Source organism: Amblyomma maculatum, chromosome 10 (assembly GCF_055883805.1).
Source record: "Amblyomma maculatum isolate TAMU_Amacu chromosome 10, ASM5588380v1, whole genome shotgun sequence".
Classification (NCBI taxonomy): Eukaryota; Metazoa; Arthropoda; class Arachnida; order Ixodida; family Ixodidae; genus Amblyomma; species Amblyomma maculatum.
Genome location: NC_139353.1, coordinates 165,670,905 through 165,691,980, shown reverse-complemented (window position 1 = coordinate 165,691,980; position 21,076 = coordinate 165,670,905). Strand labels below are relative to the sequence as shown.

At 45.9% G+C, this 21,076-nt stretch overlaps 2 protein-coding genes and 1 long non-coding RNA gene across 5 annotated transcripts in view; 2 read left to right on the top strand and 1 right to left on the bottom strand.

Annotated features, from left to right (window-relative positions):
- Positions 1–8,041, bottom strand: part of LOC146177853 (G patch domain-containing protein 2-like) — a 123,060-nt gene extending 115,019 nt beyond the window's left edge. For 2 of the 3 annotated variants that reach the window (XM_084580614.1, XM_084580615.1), the window contains exons 1-2: positions 7,715–8,041; positions 3,241–3,547 (exon numbers count right to left, since the gene is read on the bottom strand). In XM_084580614.1, the coding sequence (XP_084436740.1) occupies positions 3,241–3,540 (300 nt within the window). In that variant the 5' untranslated portion in view covers positions 3,541–3,547; positions 7,715–8,041. The remainder of the gene's footprint in view (positions 1–3,240; positions 3,548–7,714) is intronic. The other variant, XM_084580616.1, reaches the window with a different exon arrangement.
- Positions 8,042–8,264: 223 nt separating this feature from the next.
- LOC146177848 (BTB/POZ domain-containing protein KCTD3) overlaps positions 8,265–21,076 on the top strand; it is a 178,325-nt gene continuing 165,513 nt past the window's right edge. The window contains exon 1 of the mRNA XM_084580612.1: positions 8,265–8,624. Within this exon, the coding sequence (XP_084436738.1) occupies positions 8,572–8,624 (53 nt within the window). The 5' untranslated portion in view covers positions 8,265–8,571. The remainder of the gene's footprint in view (positions 8,625–21,076) is intronic.
- On the top strand, positions 12,263–14,237 carry LOC146177852 (uncharacterized). Its single transcript, XR_014701378.1, has 3 exons — positions 12,263–12,349; positions 12,432–12,592; positions 14,132–14,237. It is a non-coding gene; the product is annotated as an uncharacterized LOC146177852 (long non-coding RNA).

The following is a 21,076-nucleotide window of genomic DNA, read 5'->3' as shown; positions in this document are numbered from 1 at the left end:
TACTCCTGGCGACCACTCACAATCGATTAGGGTGACATGTCCCTCCCCATGCAACCTTCTATAAGCCGCAAAGCTTCCATGCGACGCCATCGGGGCTTGCTGGGTGCACTCACTCATTGGACGCTCTCAAGTGACGAAGATGGAACACAGCACAGTGGGGCGCCATCGCGGCTTGTTTTATTCATTTTATTTTCTTCCGTGCCAGTGTACGTTGGGTTGAGAGGGGAAAGGAGTCACGCCATTTCCAATAGCCGATATTTATAGTGTTAGTGATGCTAGCTTAAATATTTTTGTGTTGAGGAGAAACTGATGGGATGCCTATTATGCATTTGCATTTTCTAGTTTTAGTAAATAGTTTTTCATGGGCCTTTTAAGTGCAATTGTATCAATGAGAAAAGATTTCACTGTGTTATATCAGAAAGCGTCAAACCCGAGGCGATGAAACTTTCAGAATCCTCCACTATGGCATCCCTCACAGCCCAAGGCAATAGGGAAGCCCAAGGCAATAGGGATGCTAAACCCTATAATCAAAATCAAACCAAACCAATAACATGGAACCAATCCTGCGCTGAGCATGCAACAATGCCAATCAGTAATCTCTTCCAGATACTGATCGTGAGAAGAAAAAGGAATACATGTCTGTTCAAGATTTAAACTGAGGTTGTTCACTTATCATCTACTTGCCCGAATAAAAAACGAAATCTGAACTAATACCACTCTTGCTGATATCTTTGGACGCAGTTGCCATGCAACATTTCTTATCTAAACTGGATTGCTTGGACTCATGGGGTTTACCATCCTAATGCGACTTGGGCTAGGAAGAACACCGTACAGGAGGCTCCAGACAAGTGCGACCATCTGGACTGTTTAACATGTGATGACATAGCACACACGTGCCTTACGTTTCGCCTCTGTCGAAACCCGGGTTTTCTAGCTTAGTGGTCAAGCACTCTAACCACTGAGCCATCACAGCAGGGTCTATTCGTGGCATCAATTCATTCTCACATGTATGCCTAAATGGTTTCGTTTAGTATATGGGGTTTAACACCCCCATACGACTCAGGTTATGAGGGACACCGCAGTGGAGGGCTCCGGTAATCCTGCCCCTTTCCTTTTCGCCTTCATCGAACAGCGGCCGCCGCAGTCGGGATTCGATCCTGCCTCTTTGAGTACAGCATTCGAGCACTCTAATCACTGCACCAATGAAGCGGGGTTTATGTATGTCTGAACGGTCTTGCGTCAATGTTCTTTTTTTTTTTTTTTCTCCTTTTCTCACTGATGTTGGTGATATTGTCTCTTTCCACTCTGCAAGAGCCTCTCTGATGGGGTTAGCAGTATTGCAAATAAATAAATAAATAAAACTGGTCTAACGTTGACTTGTACTTATGATTATTAATTACGGTTCCATGCAATCAATTTTTTTTTTCTCTTCTCCGATATATGCATGCCTGGTATGCCTGCTCCTGCCTAAAGCCTGACACTCAGGCTGGCAGCATGTTTCTAAATAAATCGAACTTCCAGTCACCTTATCGCTGTAAATTTCCTGATTTTTACCTGCCTCTCTGATTCCCTGCCACCCCCTGATGCACTTTGCTTCTCTCAGAATCCAATCCTTTAATCTTAGCGACTACAGATTACAGTAAGAACCTGCATATAATAAAAGGTTTTTTTCCCAAAATTATCAAGTAAGATTTCTGTTTCGTATTATATGTGGATCCCAACAAATTTCAGCCTAAATTTGCAGTTCTGGCCTCATTATTAATCAGCGTTATCAAGATCAGGCTTCCAGCCAAGGTAGGAACTATCTAGTGATGACATCGGCTGACTGTTTCGATTTCACCACGTTGACCCCACTATACCTTGGTGCCCGCGATGGACACGCAACCGGAAGGAGGTTTATCACACCTCACACGGTGTATGGAAAAGGATCGCTCAGCACATTGCATGGGTATCTCACGTTCTCCAGCCATGCTGGCCACGCCCTACAGCCGAATTGCGAATGCTTGACTAGCCTTCTCGAGGAGCGCGTTGGAGAAATGCGGGATACCAAATGCATTTAGGGGTATGATGCGGTGTCTTTAGCAACTGACTCTTGGCAAACAATACACCAGACGACAACCATCGCAAAAACCCTGGATCCGAGCATACTTCCTGGGCGCATATGCTGCACACCTGTGCGAAGTGCTAGACGCGAAGAGGTGTGAGCACGGCGCATGCTAGCCGTCCCGCATCCAAGCTGGAAGTGGCCTACTGGTACAGAACGCACTGAGCAGCATGTGGCTTCCGTTATTGCTGGGGCGAATGTGAGCTGCTCTTCTCATGAAGCATGAAATTCTCCGATTTAGTGTATCGACGCAAGAAGGGGAGCAAACCAGCACTAGCACATTAAGGTCCGGGGTACTATACAGTGGACGCAGAAACGTGGGGCGTGTATACCTCATGGGGCAACCGCAAAATGTGCAAATACTTCTACTGATCTTTCCTCGCTTGCGTTATACGCGGATGAAAACATTTTTTCCCGTTTTTGCTACCCCGAAATTACACCTCATACAATATGTGGGTTCGTATTATACGCTGGTTTTTCCAGGTTTTCCTTTGCAACACAACTCCTTACCCATGCCTATTTCTACTTCCCAATTCCAGCAAGGACGCCATTAGCTTGCATTTGCTCCCAGATTTACGCTGCCCTGTTCCTGGCCTTTACTGTCATGCCAATCAATTTCCTTTCCACATACCTTGTTGTGCTGTCCCCAATTCAATTTTCAGCCTTTTTATGAGCCTTGAAGCTAATCACCAGTCAGTTCCCACTGCAAGGCAAAGGCCTCTCAAGTAAAAACCAATCGCTGGGCAAGCTGAGTGAATCTGAACTAAATGGAAAGACTCGTCCTGTCTGTGTCTATCTGTGTACTTGTCTTTGTTAATGCATTGGAACCTTTCCACTCAGTTTAAAGGCCTCTACTATGTTCCACCAATCAACTTGGTCCTGTGCTAGCTGCATCCATTTGATTTCTACAAACTTCCTAATCTCACTCGGACACCTAACTTTCTGCTGCGCTTTCCTTTCCTTGGAATCCACATTGCGACCCTTAGCGACTATTGGTTATTCTCCCTTTGCATTACGCATCCTGCCCATTTCTCCTCCTTGATATTGACTAGAAATACTTTCTTCTACTCCTAGAATTCTACTAGAACGTCGCCTCAGCTGGAAGAATGAAGAGCAATCCTTGCACGTGAGCTCACCATGCGGGGTATAGTGCGTCCATCGAGACTAGACTCCGAGTCATCCCCCGAGACTGCGCTGACGGACCGGGTGGTCGGGCGGCCTGCCGAGGAAGCCACACCTCCTCCTGGAGGGTGGTGGTCCCCCTTCTTGGGCCACCACTTGCGGTGGGGAGCATGTCGCTGTTGGCGGTGCTGGGCAGAGGAAGAGGACTCCTCGAGGGCGCTGGTCAGGTCCTGGACAAGCTCGTCCATGTTGTCATAGTCGTACGGGGTCAGCACTCGCAGACGCTTGATGCCTTGAATCAACGCCCGGTCCATCGGGCAACTGCAACCCAGTGACCCCCACACACTGAGCATACAGCAGGCCTGTCAGCAGACAGCCACACTGGTTCACCAGCTGTGTACAGCATGTGTGATGGGCTGTTAGCACCCAAAGATGCTCGGAGGTTATGACAGATGCTGTAGGCTAGGGCTGTGGATTAGTTTCAGCTACCTTTACTGAGCACTGACATAACACTAGTATAATATTGTTCCTTCACCTCCATCGAACTACGCATGCCGAGGCCTCAATTTAATCCTAGCAATTCTGTGTCAATCGCACATTCAGATGCCCCGCTTGTCCCGAGGTCTAGTCCAATATGTACTGCCCAGCTTCCTTCCCAATGCCAAGTTCCCTCTGGCTCTCTGTCAGCTTCATCAAAGTACATTCTCCTTATGTATGAAGCAGCTTCTGTGCAAGCAGTGAGACAAAATTAGTTATTTTGTTGTTTTTTTTTTGTCACTGATGATCACTTTATTTAGTCCAGTGTATGCTTTGCTCAATGTATAACTGCAACGAAAAAAGATTAGCACAAGTGACTTGTGACTGGAGCAGAAAAATTGCAGTATGCAGCACTATTGTTGCATTGCTCACCAAAAGTGAGAGTGCCAGGCACATTCCATTTTCCAAACTAGCGGTGGCCTGTGGAAAGCATCACGACTGAAAGCTTGCATCCTAAATGATAAATTGTGCTTTGCTTACCACCAGAATCATGCACAAACATTGCTGTGCATGAGTAGATTTTTTTTTCAGCAGGTGTTGCGAGCAGTGGTACTTTATTAGTGGTCGTCTTCCCCAAAGCCCAGTGTGCTGTACTTAGCTTTTGCTGTGACGTGGGCACTGCCACACATTGCTTTTGAAATGAAAGCTTTACTACACTAGGTAGAGCCAGTTTTTGCGTAGCACTAAATTTGACCGTCAAGTGATCTTGACCTGATTAAGTATGGGTGCCTACAAAAAGTATACTGCACCTTCCTTTCACCAAAATCTAAACCTAACTGAAATGGAGAGGCAGCCCTATGTTATGCAATGTCAGCACACATTAAAATATGGCCTTGACCTGGGTAGGAGTAGGTGCCCACTATTTCGTGGTGTTCACCCAAAAGTATAAGGTGCCTAACATTTCCCCAAAACCTAACTTAGAAAATTATGAAAAAAAAAAACCCCTGTGCATTGAAAAGGCAGTCTTACAGAGGCTATCACTACAACACTCACACCTTTCACTCTATCACTACGTTCAAGTCATGCTTAAACCTCCACAAATTTTGACAATGCGTCACTTGGAAAAAAGTTTTTCAAAGGAAAACTGCAATAAAGGTACTGCTGCTATCTCAACACCAGCACAGAGGAAAGGCAAGCTCAACCATGTGAGTAGCCACGCCAGCACAAGATTCTGCCGATAAAGAATGCACGACCTTTAATTTAAGATGCAGTCCTTCGGAGAGCCATCGTCGGAATGGGCTGCTTTCTACCCGCCGCCCCTGCTTTGAAAAATGAAATGTGCTTGGCACTTGATTGATCTCATGAAAACCTGTTCCTCTCCGCCTGCTTTCCGAAAACAGGCAAAGATCTTCTTCTTGAGTGAATGCCTTGTGAATGAGTTTAAACCAGCTGGTATGCGTAAGCAAACCATTGTTCGCATATAATATGTTATTTGGGAGATTCACTTCTCCTGGAATGTCTTTCTTTTCACTCTGTCAAGCAAACTTATCTGTGTTTATTGTTTGTTTTGTAACAAAGGTGATTTTTTTCCTCTATATATTCACTGCAATATGAAATCCCTTGCTGTGCCCAGACGAAGACAAGTCCACTTGTCGAAACGTTGGCTCGACCTGCAAACTAAGGCGTACCCCATTTACCCTTGTACAGTGCTTCTTCATGCTGTGTTCTTGGAATATTGGATGTTTTGTTTGCCACACTTTATCAATGCAGGGTGTCTAGGGCCTAATTAGGTGACCACGCGCGTCACCTTTAGCCCTCTTCACCCAGACAATTTTGTCTAAATCCCAATAAACTCAAACTCTGGCTATCGGCGCATGCGGCAACAATAGCATTGCGTATCGAAGTTTTCTGCTCTGGTCACAAACTACTTGTGCTAACCTTTTTCTGCTGCGGCTGTGCAGGCCATCCTTACCTAAGCCTCATTTGAAATCTAGAGGTTCTGATGAGCATGCACAGATACTTATGTCCCAAAGCGACGTTGGGTACGAGAGACGCTGTGGTGGTGAGCCCCAGAAAGTTTTTTTCACCATGGGTTCTTTAATGTCATTACACGTACACGGGCAGCTTGCATTTCACCTATATTGAAATGTGGGCCAGGATCAAACGGGCATACCCGGGATTAGGAGTCTAGCACCCTAACCACAGAAGCACCATGGTGGGGCAGTTCTGAAGACATCAATAAAAAATAAACTTTAGTTTGACTAGTTCAATACAAAAATGCCAGCCAAAATTTCTAGCATTATTGGTGCAGCGCACCGATAATGTCTAACCAACATGCCCAAGCGTCTACCTTGTCTGCATTCAAAATTTCTGAGGGGCAGTTCAGCTCTGCTTTTAACATAACAGCATTAACAGATTCTGCCTGCAGCTCCCTTTCAATCCTTGTTTACAAATATGCAAACTGTTACTCGCTTAAATCCCAATCCCTTAACTTGTGCTATATATCACACATACTCATCAGCATACAGACGGCAGCTACTCCATCACGTGCAAAACCACCCAAAATAGATATAAAGCCTCACTTCAACCAAGCCCCAAGAACATGCCTGCTTGGCATACGAGCAGCATACCCGATTCCAGATAGAAAGGTTCTGGCGAGTTCGAATCCCCAATTCCAAAGTTCTCCCCCAGTTGGCGTCTCTTGCCAACACAACATTTGACCAATCAGTGCCAGGCCACGGCACTTGCATATTGTCACATGCCAGTCACATGCTTGCGAGGAAGGCCTCTCCCATATTTCTCTAATTTGCCCGGTCCTGTGCTAGCTGCATCCACCTGACCCCTGCGAACTTCTTCACCACATAACTTTCTGCCACCCCCAGCTACGCTTTCCTTTTCTCGGAATCCAGTTTGTTACCCTAAGCGACCATAGGTTCTCCTCTCTTCGCACTACATGTCCTGCCCGTGCCCATTTCTTCTTAATTTCGACTAAAATATCAGTAACTCGAGTTATTTCTCTGACCCACTCTGATATAAAGCCAGACAAACAAATAAAACGGCGAAATGCTGGGGGTTAGTCGTGTCTTAATGTCACTCACTAGAAAACTAGCTTGCACATATTTTACTTTGAAAATGACACAGATGCCCAAGTAATTACAAGAAACTAATAAGTGTACACTGAACCGTTAAGTCGAGCCAAGTAAGACAAGCGTTTAGAACCCTCGAGAAAATGTTATTTTGCGAATGGCCGGTTGTTGGCGGCATTGCCTATCGGGAGCATCGGGAACTGGTCTGATGCTCTCTGCCTAGTGCATGCTTTGGCATCCCTTTTGCAGCGCGTAGCCGGAGAAGGACGAAGCACGACTACGCGCTGCAAAAACGACGGAAAACCAACTAGCCCGACAGCTTGTCCTCTTCATGCTTTGGCGTAGGCCAGCCTAATCAGATCACGCACATCCTGCTCTGCAGCTACTGAACTTTGGCGGCAGCCAACTAAAAAGCTGCCGTGTGTGCGTTATTGCGTGAAATAACTGAATATGGGGTTCCGATCGGAGCGCAACTTTGACTGAACGAGGTCAGTGACGCGTTGTAGTCACCTTGAGGCGGCCACCACTGTACCACGTCGCCAAAAGCCCACAACTGACTACCGATTACCCTGTACAGTCAGAATCTAAGTTTGAAGCTCATTTGGACGGACCTACTTTCGCGTGGCCGAGCACTACGCTCAACGGCCACTGCAGTTTGCAAAATCCTACCCGTATTGCAGAAGTGTAGACAGTCATGCGATCTTTCTACGTGCCGACCAGAGTCCTTTCGCGCATGTGATTGCCCGCAGTCCACTGTTTACGTAATGGGAACTGAGCGCATCGTTGCATGTCGACTCAACTCGCCAACTCACGCACAGTGAAAAATGCTACTGAATTCGGTCCAAGAACGACACACGTGCGGCTTATAACTAGTAACGGGGTCAACAACGCCGTCTCTGCCGAGCATGAAATCCAACGTTGTTACCTCTCAGCCTCAGTGCGTTCCGGGTGTCTTCAAACGACGTGACATGGCGAGTAGAGCGCAGTCGACAGCTCCTGCGCTTCCCAGGGCTCCGGTACAGCTAGCGACGACGCGGACCTTGATGCGAGCTTGGCAGAGCACATGAAAAACACAGCGACAGTGCCTAAAGCCGAAAACAAAATCACATAGGCCAAATCCAAATGGTATTCCCTACAGCCTTGCAGCCAAGAGAACCACCGCTTCAGCGCGAAACAGATCCCATATTCTCGCGAGCAACGAGACACACACGAGACACAACGCGAACGGTGAGTATAGAGTCCAGCAATCTCTAGTTCATTTGCGCAGCCCACTTACCCGTCCCCTAGTAGCTTTCTTTCAAACCAACATAAAACTCTACTTCCCTACTGTTCAAAGCGAAAAAAAATGTAACGAGCAAAAACGTTTATAATTAGTTGTGAAACACTTAAATATTATACTTATTTAAAATTGAAGGATCAACATTACTCTCTTGACTGATGTTACAGCCATGTCGCAGCTTATTGGTGGCGCTGTCCTCGTTACCGCCTTGTTTGCAGCCCTCCTCCCATCCTCTCTGCGCTTTTTCGATGTCATCTGTTTCGCTTGTCTGTGGTTCGAATATGTAGTATTGCAGTTTTCCCTCTTCTCGGATTTCGGTGATTCGCATTCGCTTGCTCCTGAAAACCTTGCTGATCCGTATTGCCTCCGAAAACAACATCCATGGCTGACAGGCCGTGCAGGCACCGTGCCGAGTGTTGCGCAGCGATGGGAAGTCTGTGATGTGCAGCTGACGGCGCCTGGCATCCGTTGACCTCTCGTGAACAGACGCTGTTCGTGCCACGATGAGCCACCAACTGTCTGGCGACATCATTAACCTGAACGTCGGGGGAACGAGGTGAGTGTTGCAGGGATCGTAGGGTCTTTGACTGTTTCGAGTACGAGCGTTCCATAGTATTGACATGTGAAACGCTCGCGGCTCTCCCGTGACTGACACCATTCACTGGCTTGGACTGTCGTTACTGCTTGCACACTTGGGCCGTTCCGTCGAGATTCATTCGTGCATTTTTTACGCGCCTCTGGGCGGCAAACTATGTCATCGATTGACCGTAGTGGGGTGTTCCAGATTAATGTCGACCACATCGAAAACTGCGGTCTGTTTCCGGGCAACTTTGCTATCTCTTCGAGTTCCTTTCGGGCCACTCATCCCCCTTGCAGGTCCGGGAATGCCGGCCAGAGAGTGGTTATGTTTAACGGCGATTGCGAGTGAACCATAGCATGCTTTAAGTGTGAATTCAAATTAAAGGTTGGCTTCAAGCTTGCGCGGCTTCGCCTGTGCACTTGTCTTAAGGAGGCCGTAATGTGTTCCATGATCAGCTTTTGCCGGAAGGTTAGCGCAGGAAAGCGAGCGTAAACACACTGAAGACAGGACACAGCGTTTCTAACAACCGAGGTTTTTCTGCAAAAAACACCCACTTAAATACAGCGGCTTTTCCCGACAGCAAAAGGAAATGCAACATGAATGCCTGTCATATCACCTGGTTACCTCGCCTGCCTTGAGTTGAAACTTTTTTTTTTTCAGTGATAATGCTTTCTAAGAAACTTTATTTCTTTTTCTGTCAGTGAAATGGAGGGGCTGACGCACAAGCTACCAGATTTTTTTTTTAAATTTCAGCTGCCCCTACTATTTGCCACCCAAGCTGAGAATTCAGTTCAGTTCAGTCGTGTCCGACTCTTCGTGACCCAATGGACCATATCACGCCACGCTTTCTGGTCTCTCACTCTCTTCCTAACATCACATAACTTCATCTGCAGCGCCTCGAGGATGCCATCTAACCATTTCATTCCTTTCCCAACATCAAATCTTTCTCTAGCAACTCCTCTCTTCTTATCAAATGACCAGAGTAGCTGAGCTTTAACTTTAGAATTTGACCCCCCAATGAGCAGTCAGGGTTTATGGTCGACAATATCGACTGATTTGATCTTCTGGCAGTCCAAGGAACTCTCAAGAGTCTCCGCCAGCACCATAATTCAAACGCGTCAATTCTTCGACGGTCAGCCATCTTCACAGTCCAACTCTCGCATCCATACATCACAACTGGAAAGACCATAGCACGAGTTATATGGATCTTGGTTGGCAGTCTAATGTCTCTTCTCTTTACTAGGCGCTCAAGGCTAGCCACGGCTCTCTTTCTCAGAAGCAGGCGTCTGTTAATTTTATGGCTGCAGTTTCCTTCCGGGGTAATCTTGGAGCCCAAGAAGAGAAAATCTGTCACAGCTTCCACTTCTTGTCCCTTGATGCTCCAGGACTTGATAGGGCTAAACGCCATGATCTTTGTCTTTTTAATGTTCAGTTTAAGCCCAAACTCCTCGCTCTCTTCTTGTATGCGCATCAAAAGTCTCTTGAGGTCCACTTCACTTTCTGCCATTAAAGTGGTAATATCTGCATATCTAAGGTTGTTGATACATTTTCCAGCAGAATTAGCCCTGCTCAAAACTGCAGTGCTTTGAGGCGCAGGACTGCAGCCCTCGCATTATCAAATGTGATTGATCATATTGCTGCTTCTCATTCTTTCCACATCTGATCAGGTTCATGGATGGATAGATGGATGGATGGATGGGTGGATGGGTGGATGGTTGGTGGCCTTACTGTTTGTATCGGGCGGCAGCTTGCGCCGCCTAGCCTATGATCCCCATTTCCCCTTCCCTTAAAGGGCCACTGTCCAGGGTATGACTTCTTAAACAAAGGAGCCCAGTGCTTCGGTCAAGTACCAGAGATAGTCTGTGCAAAATGCTACAGCGATATGCGCGCCGCAAAGCAGCAAAAATGCAGATCAAAGCTCTCTCATCCTCCCCTTCGGGAAACCAGCTTCCCCGTTCTCTACGCTGGCCCGTCGCGCTGCTAGGCTGACGTAGGACTAGCAAACAACATCCATTGGTCCGTCTCGCTGACTGATGGGGAAAGGGTGGGCGTACACCACTAATTGTCTCCACCGCTCGCTGCGCTTTTTTCCCTCGCCACGGGAATGAATGCAGTGGCACGCATTCCCTCGTCTGTTTTTTTTTTTTTTCCCCACGCATGCAGAGTACCACCCCCCCCCCCCCCCCCCCCCCCCCCCCCCCCCCCCCCCGCCAAACGCGGAGTAGGAAAGGGAATTTGGCTTGCGGAGGCTAGACGACCGGGTAGGAGAGTGAAAAGCCTTTGTTTCAAAAGCATTTTGCGGCATTGCGTTCTGGGGGCGAAGTCTCACAGTCACCGGGGAAGAAGATATTTTTGACTGGAGGATGGACGGTGTCTCTTTAAGGATCAGCCTGTGTTTTCGCAATTTTCCCTCTCCCTTGCCCTACTCCACCAATCTCCCAACTGCCCCTTCGTTATACTATCTTGTTATGCATCTCTCCCGCCAAATCCCAGCGCCGTCTCCAGATCTGTCTCTTTTCCGTCTGGGATGGCCGGCTAGGGTTTCCTGCACCCCAGCTTTATATGTTCTATAGTCCCTATTTCAACTCCACATACTGCACTTAGTATATCTACTTCCTCAAATTTTGCCCTGTACGTTTTCGTTTGCAGGACCCCTGTTCTAGCTTCAAATAGCAGTGAGCTGTCTCGTGAGTTGTCAAATAAATTTTCCCTCCTTATGCCCTGCTTTCGATTTCTGTATACACTCAGCGCTGATTTTTCCTGCATTCTCGCCTCCCACAGCCGTCTTTCTGTTTTTACCTCCATTTCCACGTTACTATCTTGCTGTGCCCCCGTTAATCGTCTGTATGTACAGCCGCCCTGATTTTTAACAATATAGCGCGAGCGTCGACCAAACTGCTGCTCAGCGCCTTATAACGGCGATAAGCATGCAACACGGCGAGAGTTCGCGCACGCGCACGGAGAGAGAGCGTCTTCTGCTACGCTGTTCGGATCACAAAAACACACGCCCTGCCCCAGTATCTGTTTGCGACGTTCCACATTCTTGCGCATGCACGAACTCTCGCCGTGTTGCACGCTTATCGCCGTTATAAGGCGCTGACCAGCAGTTTGGTCGATGCTCGCGCTATATTGTTAAAAATCAGGGCGGCTGTACTTAAAGGGGTCGTGAAACGTTTTCCGGAAATTTTGCACGGCTTAGTTAAATGGAATCCTTGTCCTGCATCATATAATATACCTCGATTCGTTTCTTCGCCCGCGTTGATTTAATAGCGACAAAAACAGAATTTCGGTTTCCTAGCGCGCGTCCTCCTCAACTCAACAGGTACGTCATAGCGCTAAGCCAATGAGAAGCTCCCGTTGCCGGAGCCTACTGAGCCAAAGTTGACCAAGCTCGGTGTATTTTAGAGGTTCTAATTGTGCCCTACTCTACGTTCGCACAGGGTTTTTTAATATGGCCGACGCCTAGGTTCCTCCGTGGGTTCCAGCGTCGCTGTGCTGCTATAGTGAACTAGAATATAGTCGCTACTGTTAAAACATGGTTACATCGTGGGCTTTGAGCCTTACGCCGACGCAACTTTTCGGGTGCCAGGTCGGCGAAGATGGATCCTGGATGGAGGCCGCGGTAACCGCGGCACAACTCCGGCTTGCAGAAGCCCCGACCATCAGCCTCCCGATCCCAGCCGTTTCGGAACTACGCATTGGTATGTATGTCCGAGTCTTGCAGCCTAGCCTACGTTTGACCGTTGCGAGAGTGCGCAATCGCTAACCGAAGCTTTCGAACAGGTGCAGCTGCGGGCGGTGCGTGCCGATGCCGACTGCTCTTGAGAGCATCTGGCGAGATCCCGGCGGCGACTACGTAGTTGAAGCAGCCGTCTGGGTGTTACAGATCATCCGCATTTACTCCAAATGCTTCTTGATCATGGACTGCTAGTCGAGAACACAAGGTAAGAACCTTGAGCGAAAGGCGACATAACTTGAACAAGCGGCACCTGTTTTTCATTTTCTCGAGCAAGAAATGCTGTAATGAAATCTATTGCGGAAGGCAGTGTTAATAAAATAAAGCTTCCCCTTTAACGTTACTTACCTGCGATCATCTACACTGTCTACAGTGTTGATATTGCGCCACGTTAGCGCGAACACATCGCTGGTTTTCATATTTTTCTTGTTTTCGTAGAAGCGCATGAGCACGACGTTTCACCATGCAAATTACTGGTTTGCTTAATTCCATGCACGAGTAAATGAGAAAACACGCATCATCTGATAGTGTGAACTTGCTAAATGGAAAGGGCATGCACATTGATGTGAAGTAACGAGGGGGGGGGGGGGACGCTGTCCGGACACATTTGCTTGTTTTATTAGCCAGGTATGACCTTCAGCAAGTGCAGCACTTCAAAACATAAATACATAAGGAATGCCACAAGAAATGCAGTAAATAAGTACAAAAGCAATCTCATTTCGGAGGACTCTGTGCTAAGTGAAATTGCATGCAGTGAAGTAGCCTGTCTCCTGCGGAAGCCGTGGGAAAATGCACTAAAAAACGACACAGAAAAGAAAAACACACAGAGCAGGACTGGCTTCTGCAGACGATCACTAACTAGCCTGACAACTCTTGTTATAGCCTGTCCCCACTTGCTGCCAGAACAATCACCATACCAGCACTCAAAGTTTTATTTGCTAGTTTTTTTTTTACCCACTTGCATTAGGTGAGTGTTGTATAGTGTGCAAATATAATTAAAAAAATTGACTTCACTGATACCATCATCAACACCTGCACACAGTAAACCTCTCCAAAATGCTTTGACACTGACATTTTACATGTGCTGAAATGTAACAACCAAAAAAAAAAAAAAAAAGAAAGACGTTCTCCCAAAGGCCAGTACACCGAAACTTCCACAGTTTGAGTAAGTGTTGGAAATTTTACAGTTAGCAAATGAAGTTATAGAGTAGTTTTGCGGCACTTGCAGAAAGTTTGGCACGTGCCGTGTTGTGGGAAAACAACTGAGAGCTGTTGACAGAAGTGCACTTGTAGTTTATGGCTCCTTCGAATAGAATGACTCCATGCACAGAGCTGCTTAATGCATAAGTCGCATACTTAACATCTTCGTGCTATGCGGATGATATCAGCGTGGACATTGACATCGGCCACAACACTAGTATAGAGGGTGTAAGACGACTACCAGGTTTTGTCAGTCAAAAGCTGCATTGCCTTCAGGCATTATTTTGCTGCAGTAGCAAATTGTGATTGCACTGGAGTTCTAATATTGGGTGGGTCTCATTCTCTCTCAATCACCTGCAGCAGAATTCAAAGTTTGCCATACTTCCAGGGAGAATAAATTGATAGTGAAAGTTACACTGTACAGCTTCTGTTAGACGGGAATTAATTGTACAGATGCATGAATAACTTTCAAATTTGTAAAAGACCTAAATCATATTTTCATTTTGCTATGCTGAAAAGTGAATATTGCTTTTTCTCTTGTCAACAGGAGGCACCACTACATCTGCTACAGCCAGCTTGCGCACTGGCTTTGGGGATGCCTCGGCAGACATCACAGTAAAGTCCTCCCTATTTGTAATGCAAGCCAAATAAGAAAAAGGTTTCCATCTGACAGTTACACTGGTTTTCAGTTTGTGCAAGGTTTGTAGAGTCATCACCTTATTCATTCTGAAACAAGCCGGAAAATATGAGAAGAGAGAATTGCAGGACAGCTGGACTAATAACTGGAATTTTACTAAAGGATAGAGGCAAAAGAAGACTTGCACAGAGATGCACATGTAAAAAAGGCCCCAAAAGACTGTTGACCGATTTCTTAGCCACACATACGTCCTTAGCCTTTGCAGTATAGTGTGCCTTTGGACTTGGATCTGTGGCTTCCCTTTTGTAACGAGTGGTTCTTGACCATATGGAATTTGCTTTTTTTAGATTTTGATTTTTTAGACCCTTTCTGCTTTCCACGCTTTCACTGCTTTGGGGGTTTTTCGTGCACGTGCATTTCTGTGCGAATCTTCTTTTGCCTCTTTCCTTCAGTAACATTTCAGTTGTTAGTCAAACTTTGTCTTGTGCTCCTCTCACGTGTTTCGTCTTCTGGCTGGTTTTAAGATGAATCAGTACCAACTCATCCATTTGTTAGTCTTGTTGATATCACTAGCCTGACTGCACCCACTGCTGGGCAAATGCTTCTCCCATATCCATCCGAATAACCCGATCCTGTGCCAGGTGCATGATTCTCGCAAACTTCCTAATTTCATCTGCTTGCCCGAGTTTCTGCCGCCCCCTGCTAAACTTGCCTTCCCTTGGAATCTAAAAGACATATATAGGCTCACTTAGAATGAATTTTGTGTACTCACTCCCTTCCTTTACCTTTGACGGGTAGAATTTTTCTTCTTTTGGAACTGACCGCAGATACATCAGCTGCATCCATATGATCCCCGCAGACTTCCTAATCTCATCTGTCTGCCCGAATTTCTGCCGCCCCCTGCTACGCTTGCCTTCCCCTGGAATCTACAAGACATATATAGGCTCACTTAGAATGAATTTTGTGTGCTCACTCCCCACCTATACCTTTAACGGGTGGAATTTTTTTTAGCACTGACTGCAAATGCATCATAATTGTGCAGTTGTGTATATACCTGCTTGTATAGATGTCTCTCCCATATCTATCCAAATAACCCGATCCTCTGTCAGCTGCATCCATCTGATCCCCGCAAACTTTTTATCTGCCTGCCTGAGTTTCTGCTGCCCCCTGCTATACTTGCCTTCCCTTGGAATCTACAAGACATATATAGGCTCACTTAGAATGAATTTTGTGTACTCAATCTCTAACTATACCTTTGTCGGATGCATTTTTTTTTTATTTAGCACTGACCTCAACACATCATGATTGTGAAGCTGTATATACACATTTGTATATTTAGGAGAGAGGAAGACAGCAAAGAAGCGTGAATAAAAGATGTCTTGCTCTAGGTCAACTTCCTTCTAGCCTAAAAATTTTGTATGCATTGATGAACCTGCGGCCAACCAATAAATTATTTTGAAAGCAACATGTCTCTAACACTCACTTGGTAACATTATATAATGCCCAAATGTACTACAAAGTGGTGGTCCTTGTGGCACTGACAAACCTAGATTTTCTAGTTGCCGCGTTCACCTTTACACGACCTCGAAAAATAGTGGCTCATGGGGAATAGAAAAATCAAACCGTTTTCTGCAAAAGCTGCTTTGAAAGGTGGCCACTGTTTTCAGCATTTTGCAGTCTCATTCAGAAGCAAGCCAGCATAATCTGCAATCTGTAGACATGCATACAATAATATGTGCCTTATACTTTGAAATGTACCAGACTTTAACCAGTCGTAAAACAGCGTGCTGAAAAGGTATGTATAGTAAAGCCTCCTTCGTTGATGATACCCGTAGTTTGCATGAAAACATCTGCACTAGAACCTGCATGACGTTGAGTTAATTGGCCTGCTGGTTGAATATGCCACCAAAATGCTGGTAATACAATGAACTTTGTCGGTGCTGGGGTCAAGTCTAGAAATATAAAGTTGGGATGATTTAATTGTGAAACCTTGCTGCTGAATTCACTGCAGGCTAGAATGTAACAGTGTTAAAGGGCAGCTGTAGACGTAAGGGCAGTCCACATTGTCACGGCATCTTATGCGTCCTAGTACACATATCTACATACCGTGCATGTTTTGCTAGTAAACAATGTAACCACAGATTTGCGAAGCTCCAAGAATGCTACACTGATGCTGTCTGAGTAGCTGCTTGTGTCGCTGAATATTGTGAAAGCCTTTTGATGGAACGAAAACTGCTTGCTGAATACTTATGCAGAGTGAGGTTGGTCAGGAGCGCAGGTGATATGTACACCCTCGCAATTTAACCATACAAGCACAGACTGTATGATACTCATACAAATTGAAAAATATAAGGAAAGGAATTGAACTGAAGACTTTGCGGTTCGACAGTCCAAACTTCTACTACATGTGCTTTGGGCTGTGTGTGCTAGCCCGCCTGCAATCTGATTGCCCGAGCCAGGAAAATGGTACACACCCATATGAGCACCACTCCCAGTACTCTTTAACATGTACATAGAAGTGCAGGTGCTTGGGATAAACCTTGGCTGCCACAATGCACCTCAAACAATGGCATGTTAGCCAGAATAGCAGGTTGGGCTCGTTGGTTTTCCATCCTGAGGTAACAGCGCAAAATGTGGACGGGAGCACAAGACGAGAAGACGAGACATTGTGTCGTCTTCTCGTCTTGTGCTCCCATCCACGTTTTGTGCTGTTACTTCAGAATGTCACGTGCCTGCCCAATATCTACATAATTGTCACACGAACCACTTTGTGTGTATTTACGACTACTTGCACAACACCATTGCCACCCACTGATGATGAGCAGCTGAACAGCAGTTTTTCACGTACACTCCGCTGCCATTAATTACAAATGCTATCACGCTACGACTTCCCATACCACCCCACCCAACCTCTGTGTGTAATGACTCAACCTTTGGTGCGTTTGCATGTTCTCGGGATACTGGAGAAATCCAAGATATCAATTAGTAGATTCAAGCAACTTAATCTGACATATATCTGGTGAGAATATTACAACTCTATCCATGTATACACAGATCTGTATCACCGCAACAGTCGCCTACAATTGTGGTGATGCCGCTCAGAACATGACTCATCTTTTTTTTAAGGGCATAATTCTCCACAAACCTCTGCTGAGCTTGTGGCCCCTTGGTAAGAGGCTTTCCACATCTGTGGGAAACCACTTTAGAAGTGGTGTGAATTCACAGTTTCAAAGCCTGCATTACAAATTTTTGGAAGTTTTCAACACCACACCCTTACCAGCCTTTGGCACTACACATCACTGAGTTCCTTATATCTACTTGTGCTCAAGGCCACAAGGTAGTGCTTTAGTGGATCCATACCCACTTGCCAATTATATGCCATTATGCATGCTTTCTCCATAGACTGCATCTAAATGTGGTTTCACACACAAATATTTATACTTAATTGGACAGGCGGACTGCCCAGAATGTTCCACACGTGACATTACGGAGACTCTGGAGCGTGTACTATTGGTGTGTCCCAGTATATGCGTGCAAACCAATAACTTGAGTTACTTCTTTGAAGTGTTTTGGCAACAGGCCTCTCTCAGAGGACTTATTGGCCGGTTGGCCAGAAATGGAAAGCTCTACAGGCAGTGCAGGCTTTCTGCTGCTTCTTGCATGACACAGGACTTGACCCGTGACTGTGGTGCAAGTTACTATTCCTGTATATATTTTAATCAAGTCATGACCCTCTTTGTTCTTCTCTTTCTGTAGCAGGTCAGATATTAAACTTTTAAGCCAATCTATCCGCCTTTCCAATCAATAACACTTGTGTGAGTGCATTTCTCCTGGATGGTTGATCTGGTAATCACACCATCGTAATGCAAGGACATGGGGCGTATGAGCTTGTGAGGTGAACAATTTTTACCCTAGAAATGTCTTTTAAATGATGTGAAGGATTCTGTATATATTTTAATCAAGTCACGACCCTCTTTGTTCTTCTCTTTCTGTAGCAGGTCAGATATTAAACTTTTAAGCCAATCTATCCGCCTTTCCAATCAATAACACTTGCGTGAATGCATTTCTCCTGGATGGTTGATCTGGTAATCACACCATCGTAATGCAAGGACATGGGGCGTATGAGCTTTTGAGGTGAACAATTTTTACCCTAGAAATGTCTTTTAAATGATGTGAAGGATTCTGAGCTCTGCTCAACATGATCCTCCTCTTTGGAGTCTTCATCAGGTTCTATGGGACTAGATGAGTGCTGTGGAAAGAACGTGATCGAAGTGGAACCAATTGGGGCCTGTTCTGGGTGGTACGATATGGTAGGGGCACCTGTTGTGCTGGCCTCACGGTATCGTTCAAAATAAAAAAAAAATCCAAAATGCGCATATTACTGCTATGAGGGCAGTCTGGCAGGAAACAATCAAATAGAACTGGTGGCTTCTGCGAGTCGAGTAGTTCTCAAATAAACATATCTGTAAGGCTACAAATCGCAACTACGTTTACTGCCTTTATCACGCGACCTACACTTTTTTTTGCCAATGCACTGGGCCAGCGGTTTTGCGTCGGTACGACGCATCGTTTGAGGTGAGCTTTCTTCGTTTCCGGTCCATGCCGAGGCTTCGAATGACGCCGAGGTTCATTTAGGACTTCCAGTAGAAAGTAGTACGAACACATATGAACCCAATCGGTGTGCCAAAACTTGTGAAAGCGAACGTTACTTCCACTCGGAGAAGCCGTGCTGCAATCTCGCGACGCACACGGTTGGCATAGCGAGCACTCAAACCCGCACAACACGCCTAAACCCAGAACCTAACGTTGTCAGGAAAAATAGGCGAAGTCTGAGCACTGTAGACGTATTTTTAGAAAGATTACGAAAGAGGCGTCGGGAAGGTGGGGGAGCAAAGCTGCGACAACGCGTAGGGTGGAAGGGCCACCCAAGTGCATTGTAGCAACCTTTTTTTTTTTTTTGTTCGGTTTCCGGCTTTCCGTGTAGTGCCATAGTTAGGTCATCCGGCCGAAATAAAGGAAGCGAAGCTCGACACGCTATTCTCAGTGATGCAGCGCGGAGGCGAGCAACTAATATACGAGTACGCGCCGCGGCGCCCGCTCCTGAAACACTCCACCCACCACTCGGATTGAACACACTTGTCGATTTCTTTGACCTGGAACCGTATTTAGATCGTATCTTTAATGACGCCAATAATAATAATAATAAAAAAAAAATTACAGCAGCGGCCGCACAACCAAGTTGTACCGGTGGTATGAGACTGCTCAAGACGTTGTGCTCCATCACGAATGTTCACAAAAAAAGAAAAAGAAAATAACAACAACAAATTAGATTGGAACCATTGTCATTTGGAGTACCCGGCGGAGCGAGGTATAGCCGTCGTTACCGAAAATCTGAACTTGAGCGTCACCTCCCGCTCTGTTCCAGAGCGCAGCGAGAAGCAGACACCACCCGTAAAGTGAGCTTTACCACCCGTCCTGCTCCGCCGCCGCCGCCGACCGCGCGTCACGTGACAGTATTGTTGAAGAAATGCGTTTGCGTGAGCGAATAATTGATGTAATATATTTTTGTTTGCTAACTTTAACAGCAACCTATTATTGTATGGGAAATAATGATTATATCTGAGTTTCTAAACGGCTAAATATGACGTAGGCGAGTACTTCTAATTCCGGCCTACAGGGTCGCATGGTCGCTTCAGACACGCTAAAATGCTGCGCTTTCAGAATGGTATTATTAAATGCAGAAGCAATATTTCGACGAGATATTTTGGAATCGGCATGCCTAATGTTTACTGAAGCAAGGAAAATTGCAACTGGGCTGCTACATTTTCGTTTCACGACCCCTTTAAAGCTTAGCTTTCGAGTTCTGTTTGTCCACTTTGTATTTATGCTTTTCATATATAAGTACTTGTATACCTTTCTTGCCCACCTTGTTTCTTCCATTCCGGACAGTCTCTGGTCGTATTTTAGTTTGCCAATTGTCTCTCTCGCCTCAAAAGACGACCAGCCCATGTCTCCCTGGGCATCTCATTCAGAGTGTTTCCATTGGCCCCTAGGGCTAATCTGCCCACCTGTCTCTGACTCTGTACCTCTGATTTCAAGCACAGGATCGCGTTCCCAAAAGTGAGGCCTGGTACCATAATTCCTTTCCATGCCCCTCTAACTACCTCATACTTGTTATAGTTCCAAAGCATCCTGTGTTTCATAGTATCGCTTTCCTCTTTCCTTTGCGTTTGACAGTTCTTTCTTGTTCGTCCAGGTAGTATTTGCCTTCATTTAGCCATATGCCTAGATATTTATATTTCTCCACATGGTTAATCTTTGTTTCCTGTATCCCTAATGGGGTGCCTTTGTCATCAGTATATACCATTATCCCTGATTTCTCTCTACTGAATTGCATTCCCAACTTGGCACCCTCTGTCCAACAGATTCTTATTATCTCCTGCAACCCATCTCTCTTGTCTGCTAGCAGGACAATGTCATCTGCGTTCATTGCATTATGACTGCACACATTTATCACATCATGAGCATATCTTTTCTCACTTTATCAGTATTTAGAATCAGAATCATCAGATGTCTGGCTGGCAGTGTTCATTTGATAACCTCCATCAGCCTTTGAGCCTATGCGTTCTGTGCGTTCTGGCCAAATCTGACCTCCCTCTCTCCTCAGTACCGACTGACACATTGCCAAAATGGTATGGTATGCGGGTTTTAACGTTTCAAAGAGATATTGACTAAGTGGCGCTGTAGTTGGAGGGTGGGCTTCGGGAATTTTGCCCTCATGGGCTTCTTTAACGTGTGCTTACATTGCACAGTAGGAGAATTGAACAGGCTTGGGAAGGTTGGTAAATCATCGTA